Raw genomic sequence first — 22,576 nt, forward strand, 5'->3', positions numbered from 1 at the left:
TTTCCATGTGTTCAGACAAAAAAGAAAAACGTGTAAAATTGTATTTTCACCATCACATTTTGACAAGATATACCCATGAATATAACACTCATATAAATACTTAAAGCTGGTTTTACATTTCGATTTATTTTTAAAAGATTTGTATTTACAAAATACAATAACGAAAGAATCACATCACCAGGCTTCTCCCATGCTCAGCAGCATCTGGAGGCAGGGGTGCTGAGAGACTGGGTGCAGGTATGCACAAAGACATCTTAGGATAGAACAAAAACATTCTAACACAACTAAACAGTGTCTCTTCATGCCAAACATCAGAACCAAAGGAATGCAATAAAGGGAACAGATGCAGAACAAAAGTGTAACAAAAGTTAAGCAAAATGCATTGAATTGAAAAGCATATTAAAAGTTCACACAGTCAAAACTCCACTGAAATGTAGTTACAGTGGAGTTTAAGGAAGAACACGTCTATAAAATGAACATCATATTTGTATATCACCAATGCCTGTTGTTACATTTGGGAGGAAATGTTTTTTAAATGAAGGCACATTTTTTCTATTTTAGGTGTTTTATGTCACTCAGTTCACTCTGCTGAAGTTTCTGTGAGCAGTGAGCTGATGTGCTGAAGCAGCTGGTTGCAGTATTCAGAACTCCGCTGTTTGTCCCTAACCGCCTCCACCTCCCTCTTCAGGAGCGCAGGGTGGACTGTGCTGCCCTTCTTCAGGATCTCTGCAAACAAAACAGGACAGGAGGGGAGTGAGCAATCTGGAACTTATATCAAACAAGGATTAGGTGACACGACTCTTTGTCTGTCCCTGTTTGCAGTCTTTATGCTAAACAAGCTGGCTTTAGCTGCTCACCAGATATGAGATTTGTATTGATCTTGTCATCTTACTCTCTAAAAGTAAGTCAATAACCTTAATGTCTAAAATATCTTACTATTCCTTTGACTTCAATTTTAAGGGTAGACTGGTAAAAAACGAATGACTGCTCTTAAGGCATTTTTCCTGTTGATTCTGACAAACAATCCAATCTCTAACCCTTTATCAAACACATAGAGGCTGACAGTCTTCACAGGGTTAAAAAATATGCAAAGAAAGAATCACAGAAAATAAAATCCAAAAAACGCGCTCACCCTTCAAACCAGCAGGTGGCACAAATTAACTACTTTCATCAACTGCAGGTAAAATACTGAATGTGTAGGTGCTGTTTCCTTCCACTGGGGGGCGATATGTCCCTTTATCATGTTTTCCTGCCATCATTCCCACACCGTGATGCTGATTCTCAGAGGTGGGTTGAATTACTTGCACTGCTGTCAATGGGAAATGATTTGAAACCGCAAAGAGAAAGTGGTGACATGCCATCACTCTGGATGAGTTAGCTCATGTAAACTCATCATCTGATACCCGCCTTTGTTCTTCAAGGAGATGGAGGGGATTTTTTAGCTTTTGTGTATACTGTACTCAGATGGGTTGGAGGTGGGGCGGGGGAGTGAGACTTTGAATTAAAATGAGAACAAAGATGATTTGTGAGAAGTGAGTTATCGCCATGCCGACTGTCTGTGTGATTGAGCAGGTAGCAGCCGGGCTGCCAGGACAGTGGGATTATCAGGGCGGAGGACAGGAAGAGGGAGAGAGAAGAATAGATGAGAGGTGCTGTCCGTCATGCTGTCAGGACATGCTGCAGACATCAAGCCACTTCACAGATATGCTTTTGAAATCCAAGAAGCATAAGAATGGGATCAACTTTGAGAGGAACAAAGAGATGCTGAAGAAGAAAGAGAGAGGAGGGGAAAAAAAAGACAGCTTCAAACAGCGGCATGCATGAGAGTGAGGAATGCTTCCACATTTGTGGTGCAGGCGTTTGAAGGTGCTGTCAGATACAGACGATCACTCAGCAACATGTGAGGTCATCTCATTTCACAAATAGAGTCTGATCCGTCTAAGAATTCACTGTACTTCTCAGGATTCACAGCTTAAAGGTCATATTAGTAAGATCAAATAGCCATAGGCACTAGTACAATACTTAGCATGATTATCCATTATAAGGAATGTGTGTCTTTTCATGGGATTTGTTGACAAAAGTATATATAATATAAACATGAATTCTCATAACTAAAGTTTCATATTAAGTATAGTTTCAAAGCGCAAAGGTCAGATGAATCACTTATAAACTGGAATGTATAGAAGAATAGCTTTCTGTGTCCTTAAAACACAACCCACAAACTCACTCAACTGCATGAAATACAGACATACAGTATGTATGATATTCTACCTCCTGCTGTCAATTTCACAGACACCCAATAACCAGTGGCAACAACAAAATTGCCTTCTGTTCTTGGACATCTTTCAAACATTGACTGGCAGGGATAGAATTCATGGTATGGAAGCTATTGCTGCATCTGGTGTGAGCCTGAATACTTTGTCCTCTTTTTTTTTTAATTTTATCTCTTCTCCTCCATGTCTAGTCGTATAAAGATGAGAGATCCCTCAGCGAGGCCTCGCGGCGCTGGCTAAGGCATCAGCGCTCACCTGCTTCCTGTCAGAAGTAATGACAGCTTACATCTATGAGAGTGGGAGAGAGCGAAAGTCCAGAGGATCTGCGCACATTGAACTCAGACTTTCCACTGATGCGTCTATAAAACACAGCTTTGACGCTGCTACAGGCTATCACAGAAGACACTGGGTGTGATGGGAGAAAAGTAGAAGGAGAGAGTAAGCAGGATGGGTTTGCAGGACAGATGTGGAAAGGTGGTAAGGGGAAGGGGTTCCCATGTGGTTGTAATTAAATGGTGCTGTTCTGAGTGTTTGGGAGAACACTGGTGAAGAGGCAGAGATTAGCCCAATCTGCCCCAGGTGATCTTGCAGGGGAGTTTTACAGATATTGGTGCTCTCACAGGTCAACCTGTGAAGTGTCTCTCAGGTAGGTGCTGATCTATATCTGGATCTCAACTCCAGCCCTGTCACTAAGGGCTTACAGTACATTTGCAGGGGGAATTGGTCTAGCTTCTATCGGTGATGAATTGTGTGGAGAAGGAGAAAAACGGACATCTTTTGAAATAGAAGACAGGGGGAATGTGTTGGCAGTGTGCCAGACAATTATCTCGTTTTTGTTAGAGGATACCCCTAATTCTTTGCATCCCTCTGTGAGTGTGTATGACACAGCAGGCTGCTCTGCAAGATTCCCCTTTTCGATTTGTTAAAATTGAACATGTTTTTAAGATACTAAAAGGTCATAGGTCGATATGACATAATCATACTAAGTATTAAAAACATGCGGATGTTTTATATATGCCTCCCATGATGTTATTTTCACAGTCCCTGCTTATTTTTTTATCAGTACTGGTATGAAGGAATGTCAACAATGGATTAAAGACTACTGTACATTCAAGATGTTAATTAATCTTAAAACAGTAACACTATGTCCTATTTTCTAAGATCCAGACAAATTCTTCAACAAAACATTTAATGACATGAGCATTGCCTTCTGTCTGAGGTTCCAGGTTCAAGTACCCCACCCCACCCTGTCTCACCGAGCACGTTGTCCTGCACCGAGTCGTCAGGGTCATCCAGGTGCAGGAGGAGCTGCTGGAAGAGGAGCTGCAGATGAGCAGTGTAAAAGTCACAGTTGTAGTCTTTGGTCAGGCTGGACAACCACAGCCCCAGGGCCTGAAGAGCCCCGCTGCGCACCTCCTCACTGCTGTCATCCAGACGCTTCACCAGCTCTGTGGAGAGACGGCCCCAGTGAATAAAATAATTCCCAAGACAAAAGTTATTTCATGAAAGACAAAAGTGAACAATAAAACAAAAGTGTGTTTTTGTTACAGCCAGTATGCCAAGATTAGATGTATAAACTGGGACACACTGCCAAACATAATTTCAAAGCGTGCATGAAACTTTCATTGTGCAGTGTGGTAAAATGTAGTCCACTTTTTTTTGAGTGTATTGTGACTTACCGGGGTAGATTTTGTTGAGGGCCTCAGGGTGCATACTGGTTCCTGCAAGTTTGAGTATGGTGGACAGAGAACGACAAGCAAACAGTCTGCCCATCTGAGAGTCTTCATCTAGAGCCGACAACACCAGGGGAAGCAGCTTTTCCTCCAGACACAGCAGCTGCACACAGAAAAGGCCAGAAAACTAATCTATTAAATGCTTCATGACACAATCTTCAACGTTTTCTTCACTTTAAAGCCAAGGGGCACTTTTCTCCCTTATTAAAAAAAACAATATGTTTCTGATATTAACCCATTGTTGTACATTTCCACAATGGGTAAAGAATGTACATCCCGTTAAGAGGTTATCATCCCACACCTAACTGGAGGGACTGCTTTGAAGCTGTATAGTAAGGCCCACTTTTAAGTTTTGTGCTTTAAATGATCAACACTGAGAACCAGGAAATACATCTGCTTGTTGAGGTTAATGCTGGGAGAAGCTTATAGAACAGTTTCCAGACTTATGTTGAATTGTGAGTAATTTATTTTTTTCTATATACAAGTGAAATATCACCTGAACTATGACAGATTCACATCAGGTCTGGATCACTTTGTACAGACACACAGGCATGGAGCCAAACTGCGGGAGTCCAGCGAGGAGCGATGTTTTCATCACACCCACGGATGAGAAGCAGAGGAAATGGACAGACAAGGTGAGGCTGAGCCACAGGCCAAGGGTTGATGGCTAAAGCCTCTGTCACACTGTCGTTTTGCTATCTAAGCCTCACAAGCCAAAAGTAAAAAATGGAGGGAGGGAGGGAGAGAGAGGGAAGGAGACAGTAAGAGGAAAGTTTGGCTGAGAAGTGATCCGGCATTACATCAATGACAATCTGAGGGTGCCGAGTGTAACTGGAGCTGCTAATTGTTTTCACAGGGAGTGGTGAGGAAACAACGTCCTTAGAAATGAGAGTGTGTTTTCCTGTGGAACTACACTCTCATAGCCTTCTGATGTTGTATCCATCAGGAGATGCTGTTTATTTAATCTCAACTTGAATTCCAACTAACTCTAAACTAAAATGCAACGGTTCATTCTTGGGAGGCGTTTGGGTGCGATCAGACTGCACCCCAGCCACACTCCCACATCCACGCTCACACTGTCCCCCAGCTGTTTGCTCTGTCTTGTAGAAGCAGACGTGTGAATAGCAGAGGTGCATTTCAGCTGGTCACACTGGACACGCGAGGGTAAACACAGCCAGATGTGCTCGTGTGACAGCACACATACTGTAACTGGGCAAATGCTCAGAAAGGCAGGTGCAAGGGCATGTCCTGAGGATAGTTCCTACAAGGGCCAAGCACAGTGGAAGCATTGTTCCTCGGGGACAAAGGTATGTGAACCCGCTTGCCCCTGCGTACACCTGCTACCTGACATGGCCAGCTTTTTCAGCCAAGGGGAGAAAGATGGCGGACAATATATTTTCCTAAAAGGCCAAGTGGGACCGTCTATTTTGATGTGAAATGGACGAAACAGAGAAACTGGAGTAAACGTCGTCTCCTGATGGATTGAAAGAATGCACTACCACATCTTTCCTTTACAGCTGAGTCAATAGAAAGTGGTTTTGCAGAATGCAGAACAGGAGAATCTACTACTGTAGAGCTTCGACATCCGGTGTTTGCCTCCAATGCTTATGGGTCCCTTTGCAGAAATTAAAATAGATAAAACACCACCTCATATGCGTCTATGTGCAGGCAGATGGATGTGTGGTTGAATTTGTGGCCTCTCTGCAGAGTGTGTAAGTACCTGTCCAGGCGTGATGGCCCCTCCATGCAGCAAGGCCAGCAGGCAGCTGAGGGCAGAAGTGCGGACGGCAGCAGCAGTACGTCCCGCTTGCCACACCAGGTTAGGAAGCAGGATGTCACATAAAAACCTCTCTGACTCACCGCGAAAATGACTAGAAGGAGGGAGAGGAAAAACACCGGACAAGAGATGAACAGAGAGAAAAATCACTATTAGTATTAACATTTCTTTTTTACAATCATGTATCATACTGTCCATTTTGAGGACACATGAATGATTATGGCTTTTGGGTATGCAACTGCAACAAAATGTTCATAATACAGACATTTTCCCACACTTGTTCTTAGGCAGGAGGGGGGTGTGAGGAGGCACTTGAGGAGAACAGGAGGTGACGATTTCAACATCTGGGTGTCCTCCTTTCCCTTCCCTCTGATTTCTATCTAACATCCTCTCACACACTTCCAGAGTTCACTCCGCAGTTTTGCTCCAAATCGACGAGCTCTGGTAGCTGTCGCCAGCTTCAGGCTGCTCAGCTGGTGTCACAGTAAAATTGCCAAAATGTTTGATTAAGTGTGGTGTGATGTTTCAGTGCCAGTAGGGGGAGACTGTGTGCCACTAAAACAGCAGAGACTGTGCTCATGAGTAAGTTCGGTCTCTTCATTCTGACAGGTGTTGAAAGCTCATCATGATTCATGAATGATGCCTGGAGATGGAAAGATGTTTTTCCACATTATATGAAGTTCGTCCAAAGGAAAGAAGAGTGGGACGTCACCTTTTTGCAAAATGTTGCCTAGTGGTTGCTCATGGTGGATTTATGTTGGACGTCTATGAAATATAATAATAAAATAGTGGGGTCTAGACCTGCTCTTTTTAAAGAGTGACTTGCGATAACATTTGTTATGAATTGGGGTTATATAAATTAAAATTGATTGATTGATTGATTACAGTTGTATGTCCTTGTGCATACATAAAGAGGCATGACATTTTGCACAGAACGTTGATGATGATATCTTAATGATGGAGCTGTGTGTGCAGTAATGCCACAGAAGAAATGTTATGTATGAACAAGACGTTTGTCAACCAATGATGTTGGTCAGTTATTAAACAATATCGATTTTACAGATCGAAAAAAATTGATATTGTTTCTGTCGTCAAAATTATTAATTCAAACAGAATTACCTGTTTAATTCTGTAACTAGTACATGTAAAAATAAATATTTTATGGATTAATTGCCGCATGCATAAATTGAAAAGTGAAGTTTGTAGGAAACTACATTTTAAATAAGAGGAAGATCTCACTCCAGTTGAATCAAGACTAATGACAGATGCCTTTTTCAGTTCACACATGCATGAAAGTGAAAACATTTATCTCTCCTGTAAATGATGATTTCAGCCCGCCACATATCACACTTCACATTCTACTTAAATTTCACATCCAGCTTTGTAATCACAGCCCAACAACCCCACATGAAACAAAGACATTATGTGTGTGTGGATGTGTCTGTGTGGATGAAAGGCACATGCTTGTACACAAACTTACTCTCCCTTTCTCCTTTTTCTACAGCAGAGCTGTCATTATATCATTTTGGTAATAGAACAGAGAGAAGAGGTTTTCTCTATGACTATCATTGTCCTCTTGATGACATAGAATGTGTGTGGGCTACCATTTTCTGGGCAAAAATCAGAACATAAATCACAAATGGAGGTAAAAGATAAGCATTAGAAGAGATATTATGGTAGACCGCACAGCACCACATACTGTGGTAAGTTAAGCATTTGTTTGAACTCTTTTGAAGATGTAACATGATTTGATAGTCCTTTGATTACCGGAGATGATTTTGATAGCTGAGGAATGAGAGAAGCATTTAGCAGCACAGGTGGCCACGCTGAGAGTGGCTAAGAGACAGAGGCTTCTTTTGTCTAATGTGCGGATTTGAGGATAAAATGATCTTATTAAAGCTGAGAGCAATGTTCCGGTTTCCATGTTATTGGCAAAAGAATGTTTTGGCTTAAGAACATTGGTGTTGTTTATACAACACATTTCACTGATATTTGATATCACTTTGCCTTGTAGTCTTTACACTACTGGGCTCCCTTCAAAGGCACTTTGAAGGCATCTCAACACACAAAGATTACCAGTCTACCCCTCATGTTAACCAATGGAAGCACCTAGCAACCCTCTTGGACCTTTTGGCTCCTGGGTTAGGGTTAGTTAAACCCTGCACAGATATCTCCATGGAAACCCCATGGACGAGGTTTGTCTTTCTGATGGACGGCAGCAGCTGCTGTGATCACTGAGAGCCGGAGAGGGCCTCCTGCTTAATGCATTCCCTCAGATTAGAGCTCTGAGCTCCAGGCTGAAGGCTGCACAGCTGAGGGCCCGGAGGAGACTCTGGAGGGTGGGGGGGCACAGAGAGGGAGAACCCACAAACAGGAGCTCCTTCTATCCTTCATCTTTCAACAGTGAATTACAATTCAATGGTGTTACTAAATCACTGGGGCAATTCAGAAACAATGTGCCCTATCTTCCTCAGTCATGCACAAGTGATTAGCTAATTCCAGTTAGTCTCACTGATACTCCCAAAGAGACATTTTAATTCTACAGGACTCCTTGGGGTGACTTTGTTTGTGCTTGGTTATTTCTGAAGAAAGATTCCTTTGTAAGCTGATGAGGTTATAATGACCTCATGAAAACAAAGTCCCATGAGGGTGTGGTACAGGTTAAAGTGAGACTGAAAATAGGTGCTGTGCTAATAATTATAGCTTCAAAAACTCAGGTGAGACAAACCCAAACAATTTGCTGAGTTTAAAGCTCAAAGTGATATCATGCAGTGATGAAATAGTTGAAAATGAAACTGCAGGTTATCTGCGTGTGTATCGTGTCTGACTGTGTTATCACATCAAATTTAACAGGAACAACTCCTTCCAAGCTTGTTTCATTTGTTGGGTTGGGAAACAGATTTGTGTAAAGCTGCTGTGTGTCCCTCTCACCCCTGTGAATCCAATGTGTTGGCTGCATCCAGAAGCAACTTAGCCAGCATTGTGAAGATGCTCATCCTCATCTCTGTGTCTCTGTCTGGTTGAAGACAGCTGCGAAGCAGAGGCATCAACTGGCCCAAAAACTCCCCGATCACCGGACCTTTAAAACAAATACAATTTAGCATTACTGCTATTGGGATTTTTAAGAGAAATATCTGTTTTATGGTCCGTACAGAGTACATACAGAAGAAACCTTTAGAGAACATTTAGAGGGTTGAGCACAGAGGTGTTATTCACATGGATTTTGTCTTGGTCTTTACCTCCAGATTACAGGATGCCCAGCCACTATTGCAAGATTAAAATAGCCAATTAAGTCTTATGTTGTCTAAGCTGCACAGTGCATCATTGGATCTTTGGTGCTTTTACCTAGAGCCACATTACATTATTTATTCTGTGGGTAAATCAACCTTTTTCAGTTATTGAGCGAACGTCTAAACCTTTCCTTAAAAAAGTAAGTTATATTTTTATTTTAATAGTGGTACCTTCATTAATGCTTTGTCTTTGTTTATAATTCTTCCTAGCCTAAACCAATAAAGTAAACAAGATGAAGCACACACAAACTAGAGACTTCATTCATGTCTACTGACCCGAGACCTCAATGAATAGTTGAGACAGTGACACAGAACTCTGAGGATGTGACACATAAAAACAGTCTTTGTCTGACAGAGAATTTCTATCAAACAGTCTCTTAAAGGAAAATGAGAAACTCCCAGTCAGAGTGTTCCCAGTTACAGTCATGCCCACACACACACATCCACCAATAGTCTGAAAGCATGTTTACAGAGCTATATTTAGTAATCTGCATGTATGTGTAATAAGTGATAAGTGTCTGTGCCCTGTTTGGACTCAGACATGAGAGGAGACAGAGGAAATCCTGACACTTCCCGAGGGTGGCGGTCAAAGTAGAAAGAGATAGAGAAAAACAAAGAGAGAAAGAACTATTCGATCCAACTGGAACTTGTGAATCAAAGGGTGTAACAGGAAACTTCTGCATGTTGACTTGTACCTACTAAGGCTATATCAAGGCAAGGATCGGAAAGTTCAATACCTCACTCACTATTCATGCAGCAGCTGGAGGAGAAAAAGACAGTGAGGAGGATATGAGATGGCAATAATTGTTCCTGTATAAAAAAAAAGTGTGAAAAGAGCTGATGAGCAAGCAAAATGACCAATTCTCAGTTGTCAAATTAACTACTGTAACTTGGTCAGCAGAGGGCCATTCCCCTTAAACCATGCAACATTAAATAAAGCAGTCACTAGCTGTCTGGTCTTCTGCTCATAATAAATGTTGTAGGTCCTCCATTTGGATCAAACCTAGGGAAGCTTTGAGTAGCATTCAACATGTGAAAATAAAACACACACAGAGACAGAGAGACACACACACACATAGATTACACACACACACACATTCTAACACACAAAGAGCTTCAAAGTGGCCTTGATCCGGGGGAAGGTCAAGAGCAGGCGGCTGTGGTGCCGTTTGATGTAGTGACCTGCATGGGGATCACTGAGTGGACCTAGAATGGACTGGTCAGTTAGCCGTGGGAGTGCATGCGAGAGTCTGGGTGTGTATGTGCGAGTGTGTGTGTGGATTAAAGGGGTACCAAGCTGCCCAGTCAATTAGAAAAAGATTGGAGGGAGGGAGAAAGACATGGAGATGAAAGTGTGGCACATGGGGGTGCTGATGATGGAGGATTATTTGGTATAAAGAGAGGTATAGTGAAGGTCTCGGCACCAAAGACAGGGTCACAGCTTTTTAACCCACTGAGCCATACACACACACACAAGCCTGACCCCTCTAGACTAGTCTCAGACACAGCGGCTGACGGGAGAAAAAGGGATTTACAAATGTCAGTAAGCCAACTGGTGCTAATGACAGCCTTGTCTTTTCTGTGTGGCCACGCTTGACCATGAACCTCTCTGCTTAGGTAAGAAAAAATGATTAAAATTAAAACCAAGGCACTTTACTGGAAAAAAGTACAAAGCCTATATTGAATCGACTATTATATAATGAAAATGCTCAAAACAAAGACAGGTCGTGTTAAAAACAAGCTCAGATACGACCGACTTGTACTTCTGAAAAATACATTTTTTATGCCACGTCCTTTTAATAAGACAATCAGTGCTGCTGCTGTAACAGCTGCTGATTTTCATCTGCTCTGCATGATGACGGATCATGTGTGAACAGGACAAACAGCGTGATGATTAAAATGTAATATGACATGTCTGTACAAGATAGAGAAACAATGGCCTCTACAGCCACTCCATGAAGTAATGTTTAATAAAACATGACATGGATAATACAGTCTCACCAGCCTGCTGGGATTAACTGGACCCAATGGTATATGTTCAGTCTGATGACAGATGCAGCCATTTTCTCATCATTAACATGTCTTTTGACAGGCTCATTTCTAAAAAAAAAACTTACTGTATTTCTTCAGCACCTGCTGTACAATTTGGCAATGTCTTTAAAATATTCAGGCTTCACTTCTCACCTGATTGTGTGACTATGACATGCAGTTGGAGTCTCTGCGGGGAGTAACTGGACCAGGTGTTGACTGAGGCAGACAGCCAGTCCAGCAGATGGCCCATATGTTGTCTAAAGAGCTCCATCACTGAGTGCAGGCCCTGCACCTTACACAACAAGTGTACGCTCTCCATGGCCTGACGAGGGGAGAGAAAGGAGGAAGAAAATTATGTCAACATATTATTTAATATATTCAAAGAAACCAACAAAAAAAACAAGTGACACAGAAGATTGGGTGAGAGAAAAATGTCTGAAGAGTTAATGAGAAAAAGTGACAGCAGAGCTGAGAGTGTTGTGTTTAACTTTTGCAATTACAGCTGTTTACTTGCAATTTCAGGAATTCTTCATGCACATGGGACGCGACAAAACATCATGTGAAACCATGGGAAGAACAACACAGCCGACAAGACGAGGTCTTACACATTAAACCACTTAGAAACAAAAACCCTGACGAATACACAGGATGTCACAAAGGCACAGGAACCGACAGAGAACCCCTTGCACACATATATATATACACACACCCACACACACAGACACAAAGCAATAAAGCTGAGCCGGGAGGAAAGGGCAAGAATGAGAGATAGGAGAGTAAATAATTAGCTGGCTCTTTAGGGCAGGGGAACTGACCTTAAGGGCACTTCATAGTTCCCTTCATAGTCCCTCAGGGACACACAGGGACAGAGACAATGTCTGAGTCACAGATCGGCCCCTTCAGAAGACAGCTAGACAACCCTGAGCTGTCCAGTGATGGGAAAGCCATGCCCCATTTCTGGGAATCATGTATTGCTTTTCCTCTGGGTCCGGGAATGCCCAAGGCCATTCTCACCCTCCCTCTCTATTTCTTAATCCATTCCTTCTCATCTCTTCTCTAGCGCTGCTCCCAGTCTGGACTTATGGACTGATGCAGACACATATAAACAAACAGTCAAACACTGGTGGCCTATGTGGTGTCTAGTAAGCATCAGTGCCAAGGCCTTCCCGCTCCTCTCCCTGTCATTAACCTCCTACGGCGACAAGCAGCGAGGCGACACTCTTGCCTCACATACTGATGGCTCAACTTGTCGCCGTTTCGGTTGCATTTTGAGGCTGACCACAACATAAAAGCTTGCTGCTTGCATATCATTTGGCTGTAGTGACCCAGAAGACGCGTTATGGAGACACAAATGGGGGCTGGGCTGATGACACACACTTGTTAGGAAACAAAACCCATCCCTCCAAATGTTTTTGTTCTCGATATTTGTCTGCCTTTTTCCCATCATATCCCACCTCCTTTCACCTACTGTAGGTCTGAATTTAAAGTTCCAATCCAAAGGTGCAATTTTAGCTCCCCTGGCTAAGTGGGTAATTATATTGTTGGCCATGCCCACTTTGAACTTCTCACATTCCTCAAATAGCTCTCTTGCTTCATAAAACCTGCTTACCATAATGATAAAAAACAGTGGAAAACTCAAATTTCTATGTGGAAAAATTGCAAAAATTACCATGTAGACACTGATTTTAATGATCACACAGGTGAGTTTAGCATCTGGTTTGACAATGTTAAAAACAAATAGTGGCCAGAGTGCCAGAGAGGATGCAACTGGTATTGTGTCTTCATATTATATCATAGTTTAAAGTTGTGTTTTGTCACCTTTTCGCTGACATGTGGCTCCGTGGAGAGACTCTGGACAGTTACCAGCACCTGCAGCAGCTGCAGGCTGACAGGGCCACAGTCTGACTCACACTGACGAAGCAGCACATCCACACAGGCCAACAACTGCTCCAAGTACATAACCTGGGGAAAGAGGGAGAAATATTGTAATATGCTGGGTTATAAATAAAGTTAGAGTTAAGCTTCTTTACCAAATAATGTCCTTCTCATCTCAAGTACAACCACAACACCTGTGTTTCTTATTTTGTGATTCACAAGTTGCAATAACTCAAAGCAAGAACTTTACATCTACAGACACAAGAGTGTGTGTGTGTTTGTGTTTGTGTATATGTGTGAGAACGCATCACTTGTCAGTCGTGTTGTGGTGAGCTCATTGCTCATATTAAGTCAAAGACCTGCAGCTCAGGTTAATTTCTGTGCCATCACTGGGATCATGGCAGTAGTTTTTTTCCCCCAGTCTGTCATTAGGGCTATATGGGGGGGGGGGGGGGGGGGGATTGAAGGTGGAGATGGAAGGTGTGGAAGCATGTGAGTGAGAGAGAGTGTTTTTTTTGGGAGGCTTGAAGTACCCTCCAGGTGTTTGTCTTGGTCTTGATGAGGAGAAACCTTGTATGCTCTACTGCTTAAAAAAAAAAAAAAAAAGCCACTCACGGAGCTTGACTGAAAAAATATCAGAGCCCTATCACTAGGGGGCGCAATATCTTTCCACAAATTGGAGAAGTTATTGTAAAGCACAGCCTGGAATTTATCTGTAAAGAAAACAAGTGTTAAGCTAAGTAAAGATGCTCAAAAGTATTAAAAAGCCAGGGCTTAATAGGAGGACAGAGAGCTAAGGGACTTCCAGTCTACAAATGTTTGCAATGGAGACTTGAGCACACACTGGGGGGAAAAAAAACCTGTTCATGAGTCTGAAGGTTTGTTAAGTTTGTGAAGACATTTTCTGGTTTTAATCTGAGGTTTAACTAAACTTCTATGTAGCTCTGAACAACCATGATGAGTTGCCCTCATTGATGAGACTTCACAGCTTACTCACACACTCATTGATAGGGGAAATCCCGACTTTGGGCAGAGATATTCACTGGCCCATAAACACAGCAGGAGGCATGGAATAGTGGAAATAACGTGACAAACAGTGGCAGACTCACACACACATTAGCCTACACAGACGCACATATTATACATTCTGAGAAAACAACCATTAGGGCTGGCTGAGAAAAAGAGAGAGAGCGGAAAAAGTGGTGCAGTGTAATCACTATGTGGACACCTGGAACCAGGCGAGATACACCTGGTTTCATTGGCCTGGGCACGCTCCGGGGGCCTTGTTACACAGTGTGTGTGCATCTGTCCACCACTGGATACATCAATTACACACACACATACTGTATGGGACTCCTCTTTAAGGAGACATACCAGGCAATGAATTCCTATCCAGTGGGGAGCCCACCACCCCCTCAGCTACTGATGTTGCTAGGGCAACAGGAAAACAAACAGCAGCGGTGCACGGGAATACCGACAGGTGAAGTTTGCTATCATGCCTTTCTTCTCCTCTCTTCATCTGTCATTCGACAGTGTGCAGCTGTCACTCATGACAAAGGGCAGGCACGCAGGAGACACGCTGATATATGGCAGCATGTTTGTGTATTCAGCAGAATATGTGTGGTTGTGACACAAGGGCAGGAGCTTTTCCATGCAAAGACAAAAGGAAAATGCACAGAGCTTTCTTTTTCTTCCAGCTTATCCGTATCAAATAGACAGTATGTTCATAGTTTAGAAAGCCTGGTTGTAATATGCATGTAAATTTACTGTTATGACCAATTTTATGTTTTTCTTCCCCTCTCTTGTTCCTGACTTTACCAGCCCTACAGATGTTCTAATGACCTGCCAAACACAGCTGTATAAAAGGTGTGTGTGTTACTGTATGTTGGAGATTTGCTATTCCTCTGTAGAATACCCCTTTTAAATGAAACCCCTTCATAATTCATAAGTAAACACACCATATAAACTACACAAGGTACCTAAGAACACGGTGGCTTCTCTGACCACTGGCCTGCCTTTCATTTACCCTCAAACCCTTGACATCATGTTCAATTTTAGTCCAATATTTTTATTTTTTTCGCTGTGCATCTGCCATTTATTTTTGTAAGCTGCCTTTTTCCCTGAAATACTGAAATAAAGAAAAGAAAACAGGGACTTGAAAGAGTCGGGGAGGTTAAGTTGTGCAGAAGTACCATATATCAGTTTCCAAATCTCTGTAGCCCAAACTCCCCACGGAGCCCTGCAGCTCCCCTCGCCTCTGTTCACTTTGATGATTATTTATGTTTAATTTCTTAACAGGCCTCTTTATGTCCAAGTTAAACTTAGCTTTTTTATTCTCTTGGCCTTTGGTTCAAATGGCATATAACTCTTTATATCTCTTTAAAGTCTTTTATGATACCTCATTTAAAAAGAAATACAATATAATAAAACAAAGGGTGTCTACTTTCATATCTTTGTTGTTTTTGTGCCTGCAACTTATTAAACCATTATCATATACAATCTATCCCATATGAAGGAGCAGAAGGAGAAATCAACATTTTGGACCGAGCAGCTGTGCACTAAGTGTTTGCTTAATATTCTGGGTCAGCATTTCAGCACAGAGACGAACAGGGATGCAGGTGCTTCTGTCTAATGTGGTGTTATTTACAGCCTCACTGCGATCTTGCCCTGCTCCCTTCTATGAACTCTGCCTGTTTTCAAAGAATGTTGCAGGTGCTTTGTCTGCCTGTGCTTTATGCTCTGACCTCAGAAACAGAGACAGAAAGAATAACACAGAGAGATAGATGGAGAAACAGAGAGAGAGGAAGCAGGGGTCTCCCTCCATCTGTGTGACAATGCTGACCATCCTGTCCTGTTAGTTCTGTCTCTAGTTGACCCCGTCGGATAGGAATGAAGGAGGACAGAGGGGGGGTCAACTTCCCTCCCCATTTATCACCGGCCTTGAACAGACAGGCTTTGAAATTTCAGGGATTCTCTTAATGGCGAGGCTGAACCACACTTTGGTTGCTGGAACCTTACACATAGCTATAAAAAAACAAAAAAAAAAAAAAGGCTACGTGCGACCTTGTCTGCTCAGAAGGTCAGAGAAGCCATGCAGGGGTCACGTGAAATTTGTGGATTTTTGTTATTATTATCACAGGGAGGAAATTCTTCCATGCCTCACTGGGGGGGGCTGTGTGGTCATTGGAATAGGTGAGGTGAGTTAGTAATGCATTAGGATCAGAAAATAGCTCTCTGTCAGACAATTGTTATTCTGATTCTGAAAGGGAAACATATTTAGTACAAGAGGAAGAACAGTGGAGAAGAGAGTGCTCCTGGCTCGATGGGTTTTTCCACTGGGTTGTGTTCGTTAATATCATGTCTGCATAATTAAAATACAGATACTTAAAAAAATGTAAGATTTGAAAATCCCATGTGGCATGCCTGTCAGTTTAGTGTGTTGTCATTTTGGAGAATTACTGAAGATTAAACCCACTGAACTCAGCATGAACAGTAGTGTTATTGAAACTACTTCTCAACTAGAGCCCTGTTAAATAGAAGTGGCATCTTTTCATGAAATCTTCTTAGATAAGGGACAAATTAGGCAAGAAATATGTAGTGCTGTGCTGCACTGTCACTGCCAAAAATAAGAGTGTTAGGGTACACAGGGAGGGTAGAAAATGACCTTCTATGACACTGCCAAGATCACCTAACAAGAGTGGAAAAGAAAAACAGCTGGTGCACACAGATCAGGAAGGAAAATCAAGACATGGCAGCTGGGGCAGAGAAAATCTGGCAAAGATGTCATCAAAACAAGTCTGACTTTCGTCTTTGACTTTTTCCCTTCCCATAGTACACTGAGGCTGTACAGCAAACAACGGTTGAAGGATGTGGTGGTACTGAGCGTAAATAGACGAGACGTCACAACTAGCAAAGAGCAGTCCTTTTTCGGATAAATAAGTTAAAAACAGGTGAATCACAACCAAACCCAAACTTCTTTCTGCTGACCTGTTGATATTCCTGGCAGACGTCAGGCTGGGCAAGCGTGTTTGTGATCTGTTCAAGGTGCGGTTTAAGGAGGGGTCTGGGGCAGCCTCCGAGCACGGCAACCAGCACCATGAGTGGGGCCCAGGGGTGAGAAGAAGAGCAGGGCGTTGTTACATGATCCAACATTAGCTTGAGGAAGACGTCAGGAGGAACAAAGGTCCCCAAGAGCTTTGCAGCTGACAGGCTCTAGATGTGGATACACAGAGACACAGAGGCATAGAGAATGAGATCAGGATTTTTTTTTACAATTTGTTACATAACCCAGGTCCCTGTGCCCCGCTTGACCCAGTCTATATTAAGGACATACTTAAAAAATGCTGACTAACAGATGAACAGATGTGTCCTGAATTTGTTTTGTCTGACAATACCCGACTTAAACCACAACACTCTGATTGTGTTGGTGCAGAGGTGGAGCTTACTAAATGTGAAAGAGGTTAATAACACTTTAAAGTTTAAATCCTGCTAAAGTGATAAATAGATCTCTGGAACTCACATTGGTGACCACGTCCCCCTCTGTGTCTGTGCAGGCCCGGTAGAAGGTGGCGAGAAGAGGCTGCAGATGCTGAGTGCTGTGGTCTTCGGCGTGGAGCAGCAGCACAGCCAGCAGCTGAGAGGTCCTGACCCGTGTGGGCACCAGCCAGTCGGTCACGTCGTGGGAAATGGCCGGCACCAGTCTGCCAAGGTTTCTCACCACGAGCTCTCTACAACCCAGCCCTGGACGCTCCACTGAAGCAGAAAATGCAAAACATTTGAGTCAGTTTGTGTGGTTTAGGGCAGTATTTCTTATTAGCTCAATTGTATAATCTTTCTATTTTTTATTAACATTTTGTTATAATGAAATGGGTAATAACATATCTGATCACTAAAAACCGAATACAAAAAGAATCGTTAACTGATTCACATGTTTTAAGATGTCAGCTGACTGAGATGAAACTCATCATATTTCTGTACCTTCACTTTTACGATTAAGATTGCCCCCCAAGGGACTTGTCAGAGCAAGTAAAACACATTCTCAAATCCAGCATACAGCTCTACCACCTTTTCCCTCTCTGCTCCACCTCGTTCTTCTTCTCCTACACTAATGAGGGAGGAAGAGGGGACTAAGGGGGCTGCAGAGATAAATCAGCGAAACACACCGGGACAAGACAAAACAAGCTCCTTTCTGGTCGTCTTTCGCTGTTTGACAGAGACCTCTTCACACTGGGAGGCCTGGCAGATTTATGACAGCAAGAAAAAGAAAGCCAGAGAAAGAAGGAGCCTCTTCCTTTCCTTTTTCCGACCCCAGGCCGAGCCCACATTCATCCACAGTGTCACATGAGTAACTGTGTGGCACACAAGGCAGTCATATAATCACGAAACAGCCAAGGAACTGCACTCTTCACACACTCACTCAAGCATGGTCCTATAGGCCGTAGTGACCATGTTCAGGTTCACACTCATTCACGCCCCCCAGCCAGAAGCTTATCTTTCCAAGCCAGTGCCTGCCCTGAAAACTTTACTGTAATGAACATTATTTTCACTGTACATACTATCCTTGAAGTGCTGTAATAAAGTGCAATGATTTATTGCAGGATGGTTGTAAAGATAACAGTGACATTCAGACATTGGCATATGTATTTGCATTTGAGTGGAGTGTTAGGGATTTTAATATGCTTTGTGGGTGCAAAACAGCTCTAAATGTAATCTTATTTTCAAAATCTGCCCAGAATCTTTCAGAGCTAATGCTGAAATAGAACATTACAAACAGAATTGAGGAAAATTAAGAAAATGTTAAAGCCTTGAAGATAGATTAGGGTGATAACTTCGAATGGCATAGCAGTGTGAACCCCTGTCCGTCATTCCACATGGAGAGGGTTTGACAGCATTGACATCAAAAGCCCTATTACGACTGCCCGTTCAAGGGGTGATATTTTCGCCCGTGACGTCTGGCCGATCCCACTTCTGTGTCGGCATTGGAGGTAATAACAGAGGCGTTACAGGGGTGAGACGGGATCAGTGGAGCCAGCAAGGGAGAACAGCGCTGTGTATGTGTGTGCATGTCTGACTGTGTGGGTATGTGGAGCTCCCGCTGCTCTAGCACTATCACAACTCAGTGATGCAATGAGAATCTACACACTTGGACAATAATATTCCCCTATTACGGAATCAATATCAATGAACAAAGATGTAAAGATGGCGGAGTCTCATTACAGCACTGCTGCAGAATGAAAAAGAGGCTAGAGACAAAAAAAAAAAAGGCAATTAACCCAGTTGATTGTGATTACCAGAACAACTAAACAGGGAGAAAAAAATCAAGCCAGCTTTGACTTACCTCCTTGTGGGTAAAAGGAAGGTGGGGTGAGGAGAAAATCCATTTTGTCCTTGATGTCCTCCTCATTCTCCTTCTCCCACTGGGCGCCTACATGTTTCCACAAATCAGCTGCAAGAAGTCTGCAGGATGGGGGTTGAAACACTAATAAGCTCCCATATCATTATTATAAATTTCCGTATGAGAGACTTTAAGTATACAAACATACGATTCTGGAAGTTGTTTTTAGATTTAAATAAATGTGTCTTGTGTTATATGTTCTATAGAGCAAAGAGTAAAACATGACAGTATCTATTTTACCTTATTTCTGGAATCTCATCAGTGATGCTGCTCAGCAGGAGTGGGATGAGTTTGTGGAAATAAGAGTATCTGTCTCTCATGTGAAGTAGCCAATCCCCAACAATTACAGTCACAGCTTTTCTCACCTTAGACAAACAAGCGTACATGAACATTACTGAGAATATGCCACTTAAGAGGTAAGGTATTAATGACAGCACACACTGTAACTTTAATGACGTAAGTGTAGACCCTGGAAGCTTTAAACATTTTAAGCAATGACACATAGTGTTGAGCTGCTTTGAATTGAACCTGTGGGGAGTCGTCAAACAGTCTTTGTGCCAGGTGTGAGAGTACATCATCCACGTTTTTCCCAGTACCATGCTGAATGACAGCCCCGGTGGCTTCGATGACAGACACTCGTACCCGGGAGTGCTGATGAGCAATCGTCTGCATGAGAGGCTTGACCAGACTCTCAGCCTGCATGTGAAAGTGCTCTGAAGAGGAAGAGGGCAATACAATTTAGTCCATATAATCCAGTATAATGTTATTATTGAAAAATTACACACAGATTGTGGGATTTTGTCTATTAAAACATAGTGACATTAGTGTGTTTTTCTGTCCAGATCACTGAATTCTTTTATTGACATGAGTGTTTCCTCTAGCGACATCTGAATTAAATGAGGAATTCATCCAAAGTGAGACACATTTGTGAATTCCTCTGGCTTAACAGGCTGCCTTTATTGAATCATTGAGGTTACAGGGTATGAATCAAGCCTCACAGCTTGAAACTTGCTTTCAGGGAATTTGAGGCAAGCTATATTTTTTTAACTTGTGAATACACATAACTAGTAGGGCTGAAAATAGCAGTCAATTGATATAAAACATTAATAAACCAGCGGTTAAAGCCACCTGCGAGGTCCTCTTTAGAAAAAGAGGAATTTCTGGCACAAACTTCACCAACTGACAAGGTGCACGAAGAGTGAAAGGGTTAGAAGAGGTCAAAATGCTCCAGCAACACTTGTAGTAAGAAGATCAACTTAATTAACAATTTAGACCGACGCGTTTCGGCTCGTGGCATTCATGTTCAGGGTCATCAAGAAACAACGTTCGGTCTGACTCTAAATGGTTAATAAAGTTGATCTTCTTACTACAAGTGTCGCTGGAGCAAGATATTCCTCTTTTTAAGTATCTTGTCCATTTTCTAATAACTCAACAAGAAAACTGAAATTGGCCAATTTGTCTAAAATGTATATTATCACCAGCAGCTGTGTGTCAACCAGCAGCTGTGTGTCAAAACTAAATGTCAGAAACAGTCAGAATAATTGACAATATGTGTTATGGCTGAATGTCTTGTACATTCAAGTTGTGAACGGCGAGTCACTAAAATTTAAATATATCAACTTATGAAACATTGGAGGTTGATGTAAAGGTAATTCAAGTGTTTTAATGGATGTGTGAACACGTTTAAATCATGATATTTATTTATTTTAGAGGTAGGCCCAGCAGTGCAGTCATGTCCGCGTGCCTGGAAACCATGGCAACAGACCTCATCAACAACAGCAGAAAGAAACTGCTAACACACCTGGTAAAGACTTCGCGAGGCTCATGGTACATTTGCAACTCTCTCTTTTGACATCGGGGAAAGGGTCGACGATGGTTCTCTGCAGGATGTTGATCATGTCGTTGAGATACGGAGCTAAATGCTTCCCGCACACCTCCACCGTCAGAGTGAGTAACTCCACGGCGGACAGGCGGAGCTCCTCGGCGGGCTCCAGGATCTCCTTTTCACCGAGCCTCTGAGCCAGACACGGTATGAGATAAGGCAGAGACTCCTCCGGTCTGGGCACACAACGAATGAATTCAGTTACTGTCGTTATCGCAGTCTCTCTACATCTCTCCATCGGGTCTGACAGACATTTGAGGAGAGGCTTGAGGAGGGCAGAGAAGACCTCCTGTAAGACGCTGCTGCAGAGTCCTTTATCCACAGTTTCCCTCTTTATAAGCTCTAAAGCCCTCTTTCTCGTCGCCTTGTTGTCTTCGTTTAGGCAGTTTAAATGTCGAGCGAGGCCTCTCAAAACCTCAGAAGCAGCATGCTCGTCCCCAGCCGCCATCGCTGCCATCTTGACTGTCGTTATGACAACACACAGCTGCACGACAAACAAACTTCCGCTTTACGGTAGCTTCCGATTCAATATCTACAACTTTATTGACAAAACACATTTTCCTCATGCATCAAGCCTTTACCTCTTTAAACTCAAAACAAGATAAACATGTGAAACACAAGACAATATTGGAAGAGAAAAAAAGGGTGAGTTGTTGTTTGACATTCTCCTGCTTGAACTGTAACCAATTCTGAATAGGAATTTTTAGAGCCAAAGATAAAGTTTTGAGGGTTTGAAAAGACTTAGTAGTCCAGTAGTCAGTGTTGAGTGTGAATGTTTAAATTCTTTTACAGATATAGCCTTACTCAGATGGTATTTAACAATAATTATGGAAGTTGTTTTAAGGGTAGGTCTACAGGGTAAATATGCACCACTTAAGCACAGTATTTAGTTGATTTATCTTTATCTATTTATTTAACTCATATGTGATCTATTTAGGCTAAAGCAAAAGTTCTTTAGTGTGGTCTCTGTGGCCCAAGGTTATAAAAATTAAGGGGTTGTGGAAATATGAAAAATAAAGATCCAAAAACGACTAAGTTGTCTTTGTTTATTTATTTAAAGGCTTATGGCAATAAAGGATTAACTGCATACAGGACAGGAGTGTTGATAAGAGACAAAGTTCCTTGCAACTTATTTGTCCCTCGCTGGGTGCAGGTGGTCAAACCCCCCATATGAGAAAGGGAGGCAAGCTCAAGGTCCAACATCAATGAGTATGAGGGAGTTACCCTTGATCGCTACAGAAAAAGATAGTTTGAGGATGGTCATGTAAGAATATTCAATTCTGATACAAAAAGTGTTGCAAAAAGACATCAGATACTAACA

General features: G+C 42.4%; 1 protein-coding gene across 1 annotated transcript; it reads right to left on the reverse strand.

The window, feature by feature from the left end:
- Positions 1 to 159: 159 nt before the first annotated feature.
- Positions 160 to 21,737, reverse strand: LOC132954737 (dynein axonemal assembly factor 5-like). Its single transcript, XM_061027390.1, has 13 exons — positions 21,175 to 21,737; positions 19,902 to 20,086; positions 19,614 to 19,738; positions 19,317 to 19,435; positions 17,499 to 17,731; positions 16,967 to 17,191; positions 12,923 to 13,066; positions 11,258 to 11,426; positions 8,715 to 8,862; positions 5,727 to 5,877; positions 3,953 to 4,109; positions 3,530 to 3,721; positions 160 to 726 (listed from the first exon to the last, which is right to left on the reverse strand). Exons 1-13 carry the CDS (start codon positions 21,710 to 21,712, stop codon positions 581 to 583), a joined length of 2,532 nt encoding a protein of 843 aa, XP_060883373.1. The 5' UTR covers positions 21,713 to 21,737; the 3' UTR covers positions 160 to 580.
- Between the last annotated feature and the right edge of the window lie 839 nt (positions 21,738 to 22,576).

The sequence above is a fragment of the Labrus mixtus genome, chromosome 20 (genome assembly GCF_963584025.1).
Source record: "Labrus mixtus chromosome 20, fLabMix1.1, whole genome shotgun sequence".
Taxonomy (NCBI): domain Eukaryota; kingdom Metazoa; phylum Chordata; class Actinopteri; order Labriformes; family Labridae; genus Labrus; species Labrus mixtus.